This window comes from Anguilla anguilla, chromosome 7, assembly GCF_013347855.1.
Source record: "Anguilla anguilla isolate fAngAng1 chromosome 7, fAngAng1.pri, whole genome shotgun sequence".
NCBI lineage: Eukaryota > Metazoa > Chordata > Actinopteri > Anguilliformes > Anguillidae > Anguilla > Anguilla anguilla.
Window position 1 is genome coordinate 22,486,109 of NC_049207.1, and position 16,806 is coordinate 22,502,914.

At 46.0% G+C, this 16,806-nt stretch overlaps 1 protein-coding gene across 2 annotated transcripts in view; it reads right to left on the minus strand.

Moving 5' to 3' along the window:
* Window positions 1–12,325, minus strand: part of LOC118231059 (cytochrome P450 26B1) — a 29,980-nt gene extending 17,655 nt beyond the window's left edge. Inside the window, exon 1 of one of the 2 annotated variants that reach the window (XM_035424497.1) lies at window positions 11,301–12,325. In XM_035424497.1, the coding sequence (XP_035280388.1) occupies window positions 11,301–11,504 (204 nt within the window). In that variant the 5' untranslated portion in view covers window positions 11,505–12,325. Of the gene's footprint in view, window positions 1–10,366; window positions 10,730–11,300 lie in introns of those variants that run through there. The other variant, XM_035424498.1, reaches the window with a different exon arrangement.
* Window positions 12,326–16,806: the final 4,481 nt, after the last annotated feature.

The window sequence follows — 16,806 nt, forward strand, 5'->3', positions numbered from 1 at the left end:
TTTTTCTCTTCCCCTCTTTCCTCTCCTCTTCCCTCCTTTCCTTCCCTCTCTTTGACTAGTAAGGAGTGCCCTCAGCTTGTGCTGTTGACCCAACCGTGTTTGGATTTTCTCCTGTGTACTTCCTGAACTGGCCACACTCACTGCCCAACCCCCCACCCCCTCCACCCAGCCCTCTCGCTTTCTCCAAATAAATAAACTCTCCCAGGCTGACTGAAGGCCAGGGAGCAGGTCGAGGGGGCGGACCTGGGCCAGGGGGCTGGGCTCACGTATGCTGGAGCCTGATTGGCTAAACACCGGCAGAGGAAACACACACAGCCCAGGCAGAAAGACAGCAAATAAACAAAATTCCCCGCACCTGTACCTGTGCACCCTTGTGGAATTGGGCTGCCCTGCCGGCTGCACGGCCTTGCGCCTCCCTGTTCTTATGGGTGATCCCGACTAGCCTTCTCTTTTAATGCGTTTCAAGGCGAAACTGCTCAAGAGTAAAGTAACGAAAGCTTGTTTTGGATTATGATGGGTATATTACTCATGAATGGGCAGAGTATTTGCCCTGGGCGGGGTTAGGCTGGTCACGGCTAGACATGACCATTCGTCACATGGGTGTTGATGGACAGGTCAAAGAGTCAACCGACGGGCACGTTTAAGCGAGGACACACGAGACGTCTTCCTCACCAAATCATCGGCTCGTCACGACAGTCACAAGACCAGCTGGCCCGAGCTCCGTCTGAACCGAGACGGCAGCTGACCTTACATTACAGGCACTTAGCAGACGCTCATATCCAGAGCGACTTAAGGACAGTTTACAGTTAGGCGACGCTTGATTGGCTGATGGATATCGCTACATTGTCACCAACATTCCATTATCGCTCCATTTTGATATTGAAAATTGCAGTTGCTTGTAAAATGTATAAATTTTTAACCAATAAGAATGCATCGCCAAAGTGGAGTCATTAATGGCAAGTCTATAGTCCTCCCGGTCGGTAGCATGCAGGCACGGAAACATTGCATATTGTGTTCATCACGCACTCAAGAAATGTTTGGTCTTCCGTTTTATTTATTTCAAGGTCAGGCTAGTCAATGGCTATATACGTCGCTAGAAATAATTACAGGAAATGGGAACGTTCTATAATAATATTGTCAGGATAACGGAGCCAGCGATGGGGTCAAAGTGCAATACAATTTAAGATTCAGTCATGGGCACAATGATGATAGCAATGACAACAAATCATCCGTCTCTCTAGTATAAACTAAAACTCATTGCGACCGACCATAAAATGTGATAATCATTGGTGGCAATGATCATACATGGCCGAACTGCTAACTGGCCTTTACACAACTTTTTTCCACATAGTATCCACTCATTTGGCCGGATATATGCTAACGCAATTCGGGTGAAGTGCCTTGCCTAAGGGTGTAACAGCAGTGTCCGACCAAGGAACCAATGGAACCTGCAATCTTTAGGTTTAACTGCTGCTACACTGCCTCCAGTGTACTCGTAAAGTTTGTTTATCTTTCTGCCAGTTACATCACAGGCAATGTATTTTTGAGCTGGACCAACTCCAAGTCCGAGATTATGGCCTTCAAATATTCATTTCATATTTCTCAAACTTTCATAGAGAAATCTCAATCTCAACATAAAAGTCACGCTATTATTAACTGATAGCATTATTCACGACGGGCATGAACAGTAACACTCTGGATGGGCTAAGCTAATGAATGTATCGCGCGAAATAAACAGTTAACATTGGCTGCGCAGATTACCGCGTGTCACTGCCGCGTTTGCGGTCTGGGTCCCGCCGGACGCCTGGGAGACGCCGCGCAAGGTGACAGGGGCGTGGGCGGGGAAAAGTGGCGCGGCGGGTCCTCCCGGTCTCGCGGGGGGGGCGGGGGCGCAGCCCCGACGCCTCGTTCCCAGCGGAAAGCGGCACACGGGCGTTTGTCTGAGGCTGGCTGCTGCTCCCGAGCCAGGCGACTGAGGCACCCTGTGTTCTCACGGCGGGAGCGAGTAAACATTCGCACAGAGGGGGTCGTGAGCGAGGAGAGAGAGAGGGGGGCGGGGTGCGTCTTTTTTGTGTGATGCGCGGCAGGAACAGGGCATCCTTATTTCTCTCACCGGAAAGCCCGGGTTGCCTGCAGAGCTCATTTCATCTGGCAGGTCTTTCTTTATACAAAACAGGGTGTGGAGAGAAGGAGCAGAGAGAGGGCACAAACACTGAGAGAGGCAAAGCCAGGACAAGGCTCCCTTTCACTCTCCCAGTCCCACTGTTTTTACCCAGCCACGTCTGCCTGTCAGAACCCACAGCCACACAGCATACGAGTCTGACCGACCTTAAACACACACACACACACACACACACACACGGACACACACACTCACCCACACACACACACACACACATACACACACGGACACACACACTCACCCACACACACACACACACACACACACACACTCACCCACACACACACACACACACACACACACACGGACACACACGGACACACACACGTACACACACACAGACACACGCACACACCCACACACACGCACACACACATACAGACACACACACATAGGCATGCGCACACACACACAAGGACACACACACACACAAGCTCATGCTCAAACACACATGTATATGCAGATACAATTTCTTGCACAGACATGCATTCACAAGCATTCACAGCATGCACTCATACACAAAAACATACATAGACTTGCACATACAAAAACACACACACACACACACACTTCATTCTACAGTCCAGCAGCCAACAGGAACAGCCTTTGCTTCATTCCCCCGTCACTCAGTAATGTCAGGGAGAGACAGAAGAAGGGAGGGAGGGAGGGAGGGGGGGGAATGAGATGGGGAGGGAGGCTGAAGAATTTCTGCCGTCTAATTCATGGATGTGTGACACTGTTCTGGAAATAGAGCAGTCGCGAACCTACATGTTTACCAGAATGACCAGGGAGGGGCCACAGAGTACATTTAGTCAGAAGGTGAGAAATGCCCCCCCAATCTCATGGCCAAAAAACAAAAAAAAACAAAGAGGGCAACTGACACACTGAAACAACACACACCCTGGGAAAGGGTGATGTCACTAGGCCGCAGCTTTTACACACATAATCTCCTATGCTCGCACGCATGCAAATCACATGCGCCACCGCTTACCGCCATTAGACACACTACCACTAGACCCCGCCTGTCCCGCCTGCAGTTTCCTTCTGCCATTAAATTAATTAAGTCAATTAATCATCTTTTCGCACGAGTTTCAAAACATCTCAATAACGAAGGTACTAAAAACATGGTGAATAAATGGGTTTCTTCATTCCCCTACTGACTGCAGTGTAAAATACCAAGCACAGACCGAGGTGAGCGAGCTCTACACCTTCAGCCCCGCCCCGCCCCCCTCCCTATCACTAAAGCGCTTCTTTACCTCACTTATTTTTACCAACAAAATCCCTGCAAGCATTTGTTGACCATCACACAGCTCAAGGAAAAGAAAGAAAGACAAAAGGATGGACGAGTGGACAAACAAAGCGAGAGACGGGACTTCATCCCATGCCATAACAAGTGTTCAGACGGGAGTTCTCCCCGCATGTAGTTGGGGAGGTGTGTCTAATCTCAGAAAAATCTACTGGAAAAACAGTCCAACAGTCTCCACTCAGACGCCGCAAGCTTGTACCCGTGGCAACCGTGACAGGCAGGAAAGAGTTAACTCGCCACTCTCAATAGTTCTTTTATTTTTTAAAGAAATTTATCAGATATTTTACAAGGAGACTACTTTTTTCCACTGACCCCTTCCAAACAGAGCGCACGACTAAAAATACAAATTTCTGTGTAAATTGGACACCGGTTGAAACTACCAGTATATAAATGTAGTCTTTGTGCAGTAGTGGAAATGTCATACAAATGACTCTTTTATTAGAACCACAAAAAAGCCCTTTAATTATATTTATTCAGATCAGCGCAGGGGTTGCCCGAACACTGGAGTTCTTACGGCGGGGGAAACTTGAAGAGGGACCATCGAAGAGTCATGGATCTCAATGACCCAGGGAGGGAGGGACAGGGAGAGGGAGAGAGAGAAAGAGAGGGAGAGCAGAACCACAGGAGCCATTGGCCATTTTTATAGCTTTCCTACCTGTTTGTGTTGGCTTTTTACCTGCTTCTCCCACCTACTAACTCCCCACACTTTCCTCTGTCTCTCCGTGCCTGAGAGAACTTCACCTCCAGTATTTATCGTCCGTCTCTCTTTGGCTGTTTTTGAGCTTGTCCGCTGTCTTCACACTCGCATGAATTTAATTCTTGTGCGTTTGCCTGCTGGCTGCTTCCTGGCCACTTCCTCCCCATACGTTTTCTATTTATTGATTCAGAGCCACAGGTATACTACACAGGTTTATTTTGACGCTAGTCGCTGCGCACGTACGGCGTTAAAATAAGATAATACATCCATTTACTGAAATAGCCCATTGGAATCCCTCAGGAAGTGTACATTGGCAGTGGTTCAGTGAGGGTATAGAGAAGCGGGAGAGGGCGGGGAGTGAGAGGGAGGGGATGGGAGTTGGGGCGGGGAGGTGTGGGGGTTTTTTGGATAGTGGGGGGTGGGATGGCTTCTCCATTATTCTGCCATCACTCCCCCAAAAGAACAGTGCCCCACTGCCAGCCAGTGCAGGGCTGGTGGGTATTGGGGGGAGCGGGCGGCACAGTGACAGGTTCTGTTTTTGTCCCACACACAAAGTGTCCCGTCACTCTCGGTTACACACGCCGTCGGGGGGGTTGGGGGGGGGGGGGGCATATGATCCGAGGGGAGCGGGTGGTGGAGGGGTGGGGTGGATGGGTTACAGCTGGGGGTTAGAGAAGGGTAGAGGGTAGCCCAGAAAGAAGAACATTCGCTTCCCTTGGGCACAAAAAAAAGAATACCGAAGAGGAGGGGTTGAGGAGGGGGGGGGGGGGAGTGACAGAGAGAGCCAAAAACGAGTAGAAAAGAGCGGAGCGGAGCGAACACGGAGGGAGCAGGGAGAATGGGGTGCCCTTCGACCTGGAAGCCGTGCGGGGAGCGAGATTACGGTTGTTCAGAGCGCTGTGAGCGCTCACCCCGGGACCTCTTTTGTCCCCCCGATCCCCCGCCGCCCTGCCAAATCCCGTTCGGCTTGCGCGCCCCGGGTTTTTGTTCCCCCGAGACAAGAGGCGGTTTGGGGGGGGTGGGGGGGGGCGCTGTGCGTTCCAGGGGTGAACGCGGGGGCAGGGAGCTGCCGTGCCAGTCACTTCTTTAATCCGCTCGATCCGGGGAAAGAAAAGCGGGGAGCCTCGGGCCCTGCTCGGGCCCTGCTGGGGCCCATGGGGAGCCGGCCCCTGCCCTGCATGCAGATTTGGGAGGGCCTTTTTTCTGAGGGTGCCTGCGCCCCCCATCTCCTCCCACAGTAGGGGGGATCGCAGGACCCAGGCCTTCGGGGACGTGACCCCCTATGGGGGCGGGGGGGGCATTATCCCACAGACTGGATCCGTCAGGCTCGGGAGAAGACCCATCCAAGGATGTGTGGACACCACCTCCCCCCCCCACCCCCCCAGCTGCCCGCTGCCTGAACCTGAGGCTCTAGCACTGAGCCATTACACTCTGCAACACTCTCCCTTTTCTTACATTCAACACTCCCCCCGGTCCAACACTCAACACTGCCACTGGTCCAACACTCAACAGTCCCGTGGGTCCAACACTGAAGGCACTCCCTGGTCCAACACTCAGCACCCCGCCTGCCCCTACACTTCACACACTGCCCCTTGCTCTACACTTAACACAGTCACCCTGGCTGTATACTAAATGCAGTTGCCCTGGATCTGTAATTAACACACTTCCCCTGGCTCTAAACTGAACACGTTCAGTGCATGTTAAATGATGACCTCGTCGCCTCGTTTTTTTTGACTGAGCGCCTGATAGAACCAATGACATCTAATGCTGCCCTGAGAAGGCATTCCAGTAAATAAACCTTCTATGTGCTTCTAGCACCATGGGCACAAGATGCTTTGTCCTTAACGCTTAACAGGGAAAACAATGAACATTCCACCATTCACATTCATCACCCCAGGGCTGGGATCGACTCCATTTCAATTCAGTCAATTCAGAAATTGAATTTAAATTCAATTCATGAAGTGAAAACTGCCATTCAATTCAATTTTTTTAAATTTAATTTTGAGGGATTTCCTCAAAATTGACTTGACTGAAATGAAACTGACCCAACCTTGTCCTCAAAATTGTTAATCACTCCTCATCATTAGAGCTCGAACACTACCTCCCCTGAACCTGAACACAGCAACACACTCAACGGTTTGTCACCACACCTCCGTCTCTTGAAGTCTCTTCATCGTCTTCAAAACTGAACAAGGCCTCTCCCTCAAACCTGTCGACACCATCCCATCTCCAGGCTCAGGGCTGGGAGGCATACTTACAAGAGAGGACAAAAAAAAAAACATGACAGTGCAAAGCCACAGTTCTGGAGAACAAAACTCCTCCCGCCCTCAAACAAGGTCTCCGTCTCTCAACGACGGGCCGGTCATTTGAAAGAGCATCCCCAGCCAGGTAATTTGCCTTTGCTGAAGGATACCTGCAGGAGGAACGTGAGATAGTGGTACAAGGAGGGGATCAGCAGCCCATCGCGAAAAACACTGTTGAATAGAAATGCGCGATATTGATAAACCATTCGACAGATGTGCAGAGAGTTGTTGCATAGTGACAGATGTGCTGAGTTGTTGCATAGTGACAGATGTCTCCGCGAAGCATTTTGGGAAACAGTAGGCCGGTGTGTTCTGTTCTTCATCCACGTTCTCGGTGAACATGGAGTGAACTTTCGGAATTCGACCGAAGAAGGTTTTTTTTTTTTTTTTAAAAAGCCGCAAAGTGAAAGCAAGACTGCACCCCGCCCCACCTGCACCCCCACCCCCCACCCCCCAAATCAACAGATCCCACAATTTCACCCCACTATAGCAAAAAATAAAAAATAACATAAATTCTTAAAGGAAACCTCAAGGAATGCAGAGAGTGAGAGTATGGGGAGTTTCGTCTTGTCTGCATCCACTCCCTGAAATCAGTCAGTACCCCCGCCCCGCCCCCCCGGGTCTTGCTGGTTGCCCCACACCGGGGCGGGGTCAGAGGTCACACCTTGGCTTAATGGGGCATGGCTCCTAATTGGCTCTGATGGGGTCCTGTGATACTGGGTTGTCAGGGTGACACTAGCAGGGGAGGATGTAAAGACAGCATCCTCACAGACTGCCAGAACATCAGGGCTCAGAACACACAGATCTGCATGGCCAGACCTGCCTTAGTGTATGTCCTCAAAGGCATGTGTGTGCGTGTGCATGTATGTGTGTGTGCATGTGAGTATGTGTGTGTGTTTGTTTGTGTGTATATGTGTGCGCGCATGCATGTGAGTGTATGTGCGTGTATTTGTGTGTGCATGTATGTGCGTGTGTGTACATGTGTGTGTGTGTGTGTGTGTGTGTGTGTGTGTGTGCATGCATGAGTGTGTGTATGTGTATGTATGCATGTTTGTACATGTATGTATGTATGTACATGTTTGTATGTATGTGTATGTGTGTGTGTGTGTGCATGCATGTGTGTGTAGTGTATGTGTATGTATGCATGTGTGTGCATGTTTGTATGTATGTGTGTGCATATGTGTGTGTACGTGTATGTATGTATGTATGTATGTGTGAACCTGTTTGTATGTATGTGTGTGTGTGCATGTGTGTGAGTGCAAGTGTGTATGAGTGTGTTTGTATGTGCATACATTTTTGTATGTATGTGTGTGTACGTGTATGTATGCATGTGAGAGAGAGAGAGAGAGAGAGAGAGAGAGAGAGAGAGAGAGAGGCTTAGCTTTTACTTCTTTGCAGAAAAATGCTGCCGCCATTCTTTCTCTGTGCTTAACCACGCGCTCAAAACCAACCACTTCAATGGGCTATTATAGGAAAATAAAGGTCTGAAATATGAACCTCCTCAGACTAACTAAGAATGCCTGAGAATCACTGATGATGCAGTGACCAGAGACCTGGGCTGATCTCCACATCTTGGATGGATGAATCCGGCTAAATAAACTGCATAAAAGCACGTTTAAAAATGACCACAGATTACGATAAAAATAAAGGCCTATTTATATAGGTGGATGGTAAAAAAAAAAGTATGAGAGGGAAAGACAGAAACTGTGTCTGTGTGTGTGGGAGAGAGGGAGAGAGAGAGAGCAGTTAATCAAATTCAAACTGATCTGCCAGATGGATTAAGTGAAAAAAGGGGGGCTAGAACATATGACAACATGATGAAAGTTACACTCCATACTAAAGAGGTGGATTCTGTTCATCAGACTACAGTTGGGGGAGGAGTCAATTGGCTCACTGTAAAAGGAGGGGGAGGCTCAAGGACATATTGGAATAAAACCAGAAACCAATATTCCAGGTGTGAGAGTTTACCCTCTTCAGAAGCTTAGGGCAAAGGCACGAGTGGACCTGATCAGATAGAAATAACCTTGAGTAGAACAGTGAAGGCCAGGTGTTCCCTTGTAAACTATGACACAGGGAGTCCCCCGTCCAGACCAACGGCTTTCGGCATCTCTTACGGACAGCCCCTCTGCACTGTCTCCCGACCCTGCTCCTCCCAGCCTCGCCGTCCTCCTGCCAGACCCACAGCTTTAACAAACTCTCAAACCACAAGCACTCTAAAACAGCTGGTTCAACTTCAGAACTTCTCTCACCCCAAGCACCAGAGCCCTGCCATACACAGACTGGCAGAGCTGATCCCACCGCTGCCAGCCAACCCACAAGCCTCCGTTAGATGTCAGTCGCAAAACAGGTACAACCCCAAGGCCACTGGGCCACTGAGATCTGGCTGCTCCCGTGACATTCTGTTCCCACAAGCTTATTCTGGCGCCAAATGCACCTGCTGACATAAAATACCAAGCCTTGTCCAAAGTTCGACGGATGCCGGAATAAAGTACGCAGAGCAGTAATCAACCTTGAAAGTGTGTAGGAAACCTGCGCGCTACACTTGGAAAATTTGGACTCTGAAAAATAGAACAGAGTATTGGAGCTCCCATTTTCCTTCCTGCAGGCTGCGCGGAGCGCGTCTGGCTGTAGTAAAACTGTGGGTTTCAGCACGTGCGGTATCACGGGCTTTCCAGCATAGAGTGAACGTTGCCACGCGGTTTCGCGCTGCGCCATGACGCACTGTGAACAGTCTGAACAGAGCTACACCCGCCGGACTTCCTAGAGGGTTACAACGCACAGACTAAGTATTTATGAGACCTGACCGGCTCATTTAAAACCTACATTAAAACACACATTAAAACCTAGTTTCGTGCGAAATTCCGACGCCACTTTCGTCCAATTTAGTAAGCATCAAGAAGAAAGGAGCGTAAAAGTAACCCGTCGTATGCGCTGTAAAAACCGATTCCATCTGATGTGAGGTACAGCCAGCGTTGGAAAATCATGGCTGAGACAAACTTTTGTTCACGCTGCTGAGGAAGAGAGTGGGCTACTAGAGGACACTTTGCGGTGTGAGGCAGTGACCACACCGCGGGCAGCAGAGAGGAGGGAGGAATCTATGTTTGGTATTCACTGGGAATAACATAAATATGCAACTCAGCCACCCTGTCAATGCACATTCTCGTACAGGATTTCACCTACTCACATATGAGACGTGTGGACATGTAAAACTGCGAGTTTGCACGGTAGCACACGTTTAGTCCGCAATCTGGCACAGAATACACTCCCTCAAGAAATTAAAACTGACAGACGTTTGGCAAGGGGCACGCGGTTAAAAAACAATTGATTTTAAATATATAAAACAAGAAAACGAGTCAATGTATGAAACGTGTGCCAGTTAACAATATTATTCTGGAAAGTGTTCAATATATTGGAAGCATCCTGGACTACAAAAATAATATTGAACGTCACACACTCTTTAGTGCTTTGCCCTGTAAAAGTTCATAAACATCTTTATATGTACAAAATGTGTCTCCCATCGCTACACAGAAATACATTTCAAAAAACTATTTTAAAAAGATGCATACTGACCCATTGTGGTTGTTGTAAACTGTCACTGGTTGCACTGATACGTATTTTTTATTCATGAACATATTGAATAATTTATGTATACAACAAAACACGCGCAGGCATGCACGTACAATCGCACGCACGCGCGCACACACTTAAACACACATGCACACACAAGGACAAGGAGAGTATGTGCGTGTGTGTGTGTATGTGTGAGAGAGAGAGTTAGAGAGAGAGAGAGAGAGAGAGAGAGAGAGAGAGAATTCCGAATTATTCCAAACAAACACTGTCTACCATTCAGTTATGAATGCGTAGAACTGTACACTTACCCAGAAACGTGGCATAGTTAAAACGCTAGGCATGCATTCGTCCAAGCTGCAGTAACCTACTCGGTCCTCCTTCCGAGCAACAGTTGCACTGGTTTAATTTAATCATCGAGCTTTGTGCCGAACAGGTTAAGGAAATGGTGTTCAATATGGCAGAACAACGTTGAATTTATTCCGGGAAGGTGTAATTTCTCATGGAGAAAGCTGAAACAGCAAGCCTAGTCAGCAAAAGTTATTTTATCCGGAACGCTTGGGAAGTTGCGCTGCACGCGCTCATCTTCCAAGCGCTCTCTCAGATCAAGTGAAGAACTGGCAAGTGATACTGCGTTTCTCGCGCGTCAAAAGTCATTGATAACTTTATTACATGAAAGCGATATACTTTCACTTTTACAATGCACTAAATAACAATTATCTACACACCATTTGAAAGCTATCGTATTTTATTTCTATTTTATGGGTGGAAAAATAAATATATTAAAGTAGCCTATTTAAAAGTAAAGACAATTTACGCACTCAGAAAAAATGTATATAGCCAAGAGAATAATAAATAAATGTACCAATATAGGTTTCTAATGGTTACCATTTCTTTGCGTGTCTGGAAAAAGATGAACTTCAAAGTGCAATACGAAGAATACCGTACTTTGTGATGCATCGGCGCAAACATTTACGCTAGTTATTCCAACAAATACAGCAGAAGCGTTTCCTTCATAGCAATATTGAAAACCAACGCAATGACAATAACGTAAGTCTTGTAAGACTCGTAAGACTTGTCAAACGACCACGTAGTCCCGTTAAACAGAAAAAAGACTGCTGCAGCACAGCAAAGCTGTGGAATACGCCACAGCCGTTACCAGAAGCGCACGAAGAACTGGGGATTTAGAGAATGACAAGGCAAGCTGCTTGGAAGTGAGAGATCGGTTACAGTAGACGCGCTTACCTGAAAAAGCCAGTGGCAGGTCTCTCCGATGATGGGGAATCCCATTGAGCCTTTGGGCATGGGTAGTTTGCAACTCTTGTCCCGGGTCGCGGTCCATCGCAGTTGCCACAGCTGCTGGGACACCGCCAGCAACAGAGCCATTGACACCAAACAAGCCGCAAGTGTCGCCAGAGCCGACACAAGGTCAAAACTTTCAAAAAGCATGATGACTGAGCTGTAGTTGGCGACAGTGACTCTTTAAACGAAATAATGAAGTAATGACAGTGAAAGGATAAATTATAGGCGACTAAAACGACGATAGTGACTTAGAAAATGTATTAAACGCTATTAAATATATCGCAATAAATAAAATATATTGTTTGCAGTTAGAGGCTACAACTGATACACGTATGAAACGTTGGCTAACTGATGTTCTTTACCTTCTATTCCCGTAAAATTTGTAAAGAAAACAGCAATAAAGTTACGTATTTTTAATTATTTGAATGCTGGAAAAAAACTGAACGAAATGGAATACTGATAAAGATTAAATAAACTCATTTTGATATAATTTAAAGCAATTATTATAATTATACTGTTATACTGTAAAATTGCTTAGAACCTAATCTCTTTTAACAGGATTCGTGTTGGATTGGTCTAATTTTACAAATCACGAGGGGAGCAATCACAGCCAAAATTATTAAGAATATATTTTAAGTTGTTAACTGACTTTATCTGAAAGATTCAGTAAGAAAATGTAGAATCCTTTGAAACAAAAAACTCCCCCAAAACTAGTGAACTTATATTATTTTCTAATCTCTTTTACTTAAATAAAAATTAAAAATGTCCTAAAGTACAGAAATAAATGTCTGAAATAGAAATAATCCTTTGAAGTTTGCGCTCTGATGCTGATGCTTAAATGCTAAAAGTCTTCAGATGGTGGAAATATTCTCCCTCTCACTAACTCTTTACTCCGTCCCCTCTCTCTCACACACACTCTCTCTTTTCACATACAGTTTCTCAACGTGAGTTCGAGTCGCAAAGCGAGTCTCCAATGTGTGTTTATATAGAGGAGGCAGCGCGGCGGCAAGCGGCCAGGCTGCAAGCGGCTCCCCCAACCCCACCCCCCCGCCCTTCTCTGAGGCGGGGTGAAGAGTGAACGGGCCGAGCGCTGGAGCGTGCGGGACCTGGACGCTGGCCCAAAAAAAGAGAGTAAAGGAGAGCGAGCTCAGAAAGAGGGGAGACAGGGGGGTTAGCGAAAGGAAACGGGGTTAAAGGTTTTAAGAATTTTATTTCTGGTCCTCTGCTACTGGGAACTTGTCACCTGCGATTTAGCAATATGCACGTGCGTAAATCATTCAACCTTTCACAAGCCGTGGAAGTATTTGTACTTCGCTCCAGATATGAGATGGCATTCCACATAGATTTAAATTTACATAGATCCATACGAATTATTTACAAACAACACATGGGAAGAGTATTATGTCAGTAAGCCCATCGTTGATAGTAGCGGCAAGAAAAATACTACTACTGCTACTACTAATGCTAGAAATAATGATCATCAAATAATAATAATAACAATTATTATTATAATTATGATGATTATTATTATTAATGAATACATTAGTTGTATTCCAATATTATTTCTTCAGAACCATCCGAACTGTTGCAACAGTTTTTCAACTTATTTAGTGTTTTCCCGAACAATTGAGCTCCAAAAATATGTTGCCGGGTGAAGCCAGAGACGCAAATAAGCTCCAGATGCGCGAGAAACCCAGGAAGCGCTCCTGGAACGCACTGATGTTCGCTTAAGTTACTTCTGTATACACCGAGCCGCGCGCCATCACAGAATGCTCTGAAATAATGTGTGCTGTGCTTTCCATGAAATATGTTTTCGTAGTAGCGATCACAGTTCAATTTTTTACTGTTGGAAAATCTTTTGGGTCCATAGCTACCAAAATTTCACAAAATTTCAAAAAGGACACAGAAACGCTCTTGAGCGACCCTGTCAGTCGTCAGTCGTTGAGAGAGCCCATCGGCGCAACCGGCGCGAAATGAATGGTGTTCGGCTTTGTGCCAACTATGATCACCCTGGGGGATACTGGACGAAATTGTAGAGAGCACGTCAACTTACTTTGGAAGGCAACCGATTCACAGAGCGGTCCGAAGTGTGCTCTGTAACATGTAGGCTACCAAAATTAAGCTTGTTTTTGTATTCATTCATTCCTTGTTAATTCATTCATACATTGATCTACAGCCATCCATGCATGCATTCAAATTGTCCATCCATTAGTGAATCCATCCACTCGGTTATCAATTTATTGTGAAAAGGCAATGTGAGAGTGATTGACAGCAAGTACTCAATAAATATCCTTGTCAATAGCTTCTGTAATGATAATAATAATAATAATAATAATAATAATAATAATAATAATAATAATAATAATAAATCAAATTTATTACTTGCTTTTCATTATGAACAATTCAACAAAATTCAATAAATTCAAACCGAGAACAATTCATCGTTTAAACCCGAAGCGATTATACAGCGTAGCTAAGTGCGTCTAATATACATTTCCAGCAAAATACTTTGATAACATATGTGGATTTCTGAATACGATTATGTTCGTTTCGATTCTCTGTCCCTGTTGCGGAAAGCATATCGGCAGGCCCATCTATATAATAGCCGCTTAACATTCTACTCGCGCTAAAAAAAGTTTTTAAAAAACTACAGTCACGTACCAGTGTCATAGAATATTTTGTGTTTTCAAGTATGAAAATCTTCAAATCTGTATTACGTATATGTAATGTTTCTCTTGTGATCAGACGGCACAGACCCGAACTCTACCCCCAGGTGCTGCACTTGTCCTTGTTACCCGAGTAGCGCAGATTGTGCTGCATGCTACAGTTTGAGTGGTGTGCGAATGTAGGGGGTGATCTTATTGTCAAACATTCCTCGTTTTATTTGTTGACTTTCTGTATATATCCAGACGTCTTTCACCGAAGCGTTCTGTAGGCGAAGTCACGTTTTTTTTTTACCACAAATAGATGGAAAATGAAAGCAAACCAATTGCGAATAATCCCATCGGTAGATGCGATTCTAGATGAAACGAGACACTGCATACCCCATTCATTCATTCAGTGCGAAAACGCAAAGGGAAAGGGTTGACTTAACTAATACATTTAACACGCGGCGTTTTCCTCACCTATAGCACTGAAACGCCACAAAACATGTGCAAGTCACGGCAACCAGACGGCTCCTTTAAGTATTGTTTGCTTGTGGTGAAATAAAAAAAAGCGCGACGAGGAATGTCTGGAAACAGAAAGTAATACAGGAGGACGAAGATCATCTCATTCATTCCTGTGTCTGTGTTAAAAAGTAGGGCTTCGCTCTCCTTCGCAGCCCTTTTCTCGCTTTCCTTCAAGGTTTTGTTTTTCTCTTTATTTTCTCCAGCCAAAGTAAATGTGCCCCGTGTTTGCACTGCGCAAAGCAAGGGATTTCTGTGTTTTTATTATATTTTTCTAAGAAATACTTTCGCTCTTGACTAGTCTAGTACTATCTGTCTGAAAATACGTATTATTACCTTATATTGCCGCCTAGCGGCGTCAGCACAGAGGCGGCGCGCGATTGCCTTCCAAGCCAACTGCGGGTCGGAGGAAGTTCAACAGTGTTCTACCATCAGACTAGAATATTTTTAGTTATCACGGAACTTGCGTCCTGTTTCGTGTGTAACCTACCGGTCGTGTGTTAATCAAAAACTATTTATTACCCTGAAAAAAATTAATGAATAACTAGTAAATATACAATTTAATTTAATAATGGTTACGATGGAGTCTTTTCACTTTTAAACAAGTCTTCCTGGTGTATGCCACATTACGTGTAGTTGTGTTTCATAATTTTTCACGTCATTATTTGCAATCGTTGATGAACCTCGAAGATACATTTAAACCCTGAAGTGTGCGTAGATCGGTTATTTTAAGGTGAATTTCACGGACGTTCCATGTCAGCATTCGTTATTTTTTACATTAAGATAAGATAGCACCATGTGTTGGAAACTAACAAAAGAAAACAATAACAATGAGAAAGCATTGATTTTATGATAAAGCTGCATCCAGAGTAAATTGTCTCACTTAATGTAAGAGGTTCCACTATTTAGGTAAGGTCATAAATCATTTAATTAGCATCTACTTAGAGTCATTTCTTGAATATCTTCCCAGAACAGTGTGTGTCAACTCAAGCGATGTTAGTCAAACCACAGCCTGTAGCTATATCCTGCGCCTTAACCTAATCTTATTCGCACAGGATTTCAATCCAAATGGGTGTTTGTTGCTTTAGGCTTCTCAGTTTTGTTAATTGACATTGCATGCTCGCCAGGTGAAATGTCAGATGGGCCAGTTATGCACAGTGCTTGAATAAGTAATTGCACAAGCTATCATTTGCTGCTGTTTCACTTAAAAGCCGCGTCTGCTGTTGGGCATAGAATCTGTCACTTTGGTACTTTGGTACTGGTCCCAACACACTCCTGCCCTGAACAGTCATACCATGCAGGAGGAAAGTGTGGAAAAATATGATGGTGATTTATTTAAAAGGCCAGCCACTCTCAGCCACTGTAGCCATTAATACACTTCAGTCAGAATCCTCTGACGGAGAAAGTTGTGGTTGTCAATGCATTTGAGGAACCCTCGAATCCCTTGGCCAATCTCCTTTCTTGCTATAGTCTTATGTCATGCGTGTCCAATCTTATCCTAAAAGGGCCAATGTGGGTGCAGGATTCTTATTAGCCCAGGCCTATGTTTTTAGACCTTGGTTAGTAGAATCAGGTGCCGTAGTGCTGGGCTAAACCAAAAACTTGCACCCACGTAGGCCCTTTTTGGATAAGACTGGGGGCCCCCCTGCCTTAAGTGACTGTGGACGCTTGTGGCACCCTCTTTCAGAGGGCAGGTGGGGTACGGGATGAGAAGCGTCACCTCGGGAGGCTCCTTGCCAAATCGTAACCACGCCGACCGCGCCAGGAAGCGCCGTCCAGCCCGCGACGCGGGGGGGAAGGAGCCGCGGCAGAGAACGGAGCGCACTCTCACGGCACGGGAAGTTGAGCGGGTCACGGCGGGGTTTATCAGCGTCCCCGTCAGCTCCCCTCCCCGTGACGGTCAGGAGTCGGCCGCTCCACCCCGGCGGTTATGGCGCGCCGCGCCACGTTCTGCCGGACGCCAAGCACCGGTGGGCACGCGGAGGGAAGGTTGGTAAAGCGTGTCGAATTCTGGGGCGGAGACCGGGAGAGAAGAAGAAGGGGACAGAGAGACTCTTTCAGGGAAGGAATTTCTCAGAGGTGAATAAACTGTCTGGGAATAATCAACTATTTTAATCTGCAAACAACCCAGTGATTCACAACATATGAAGCAAGCAATGAATTCGCGTTTTTTTTTTTTTTCCTTTTGACTTTGCTGGAAATTAAGTGACAGTGGATGGCCATTAAATCCTCAGCACTGAAGAAACATTTTTTTAAGGACTCAATTCTCTGTTGGAGTGCAC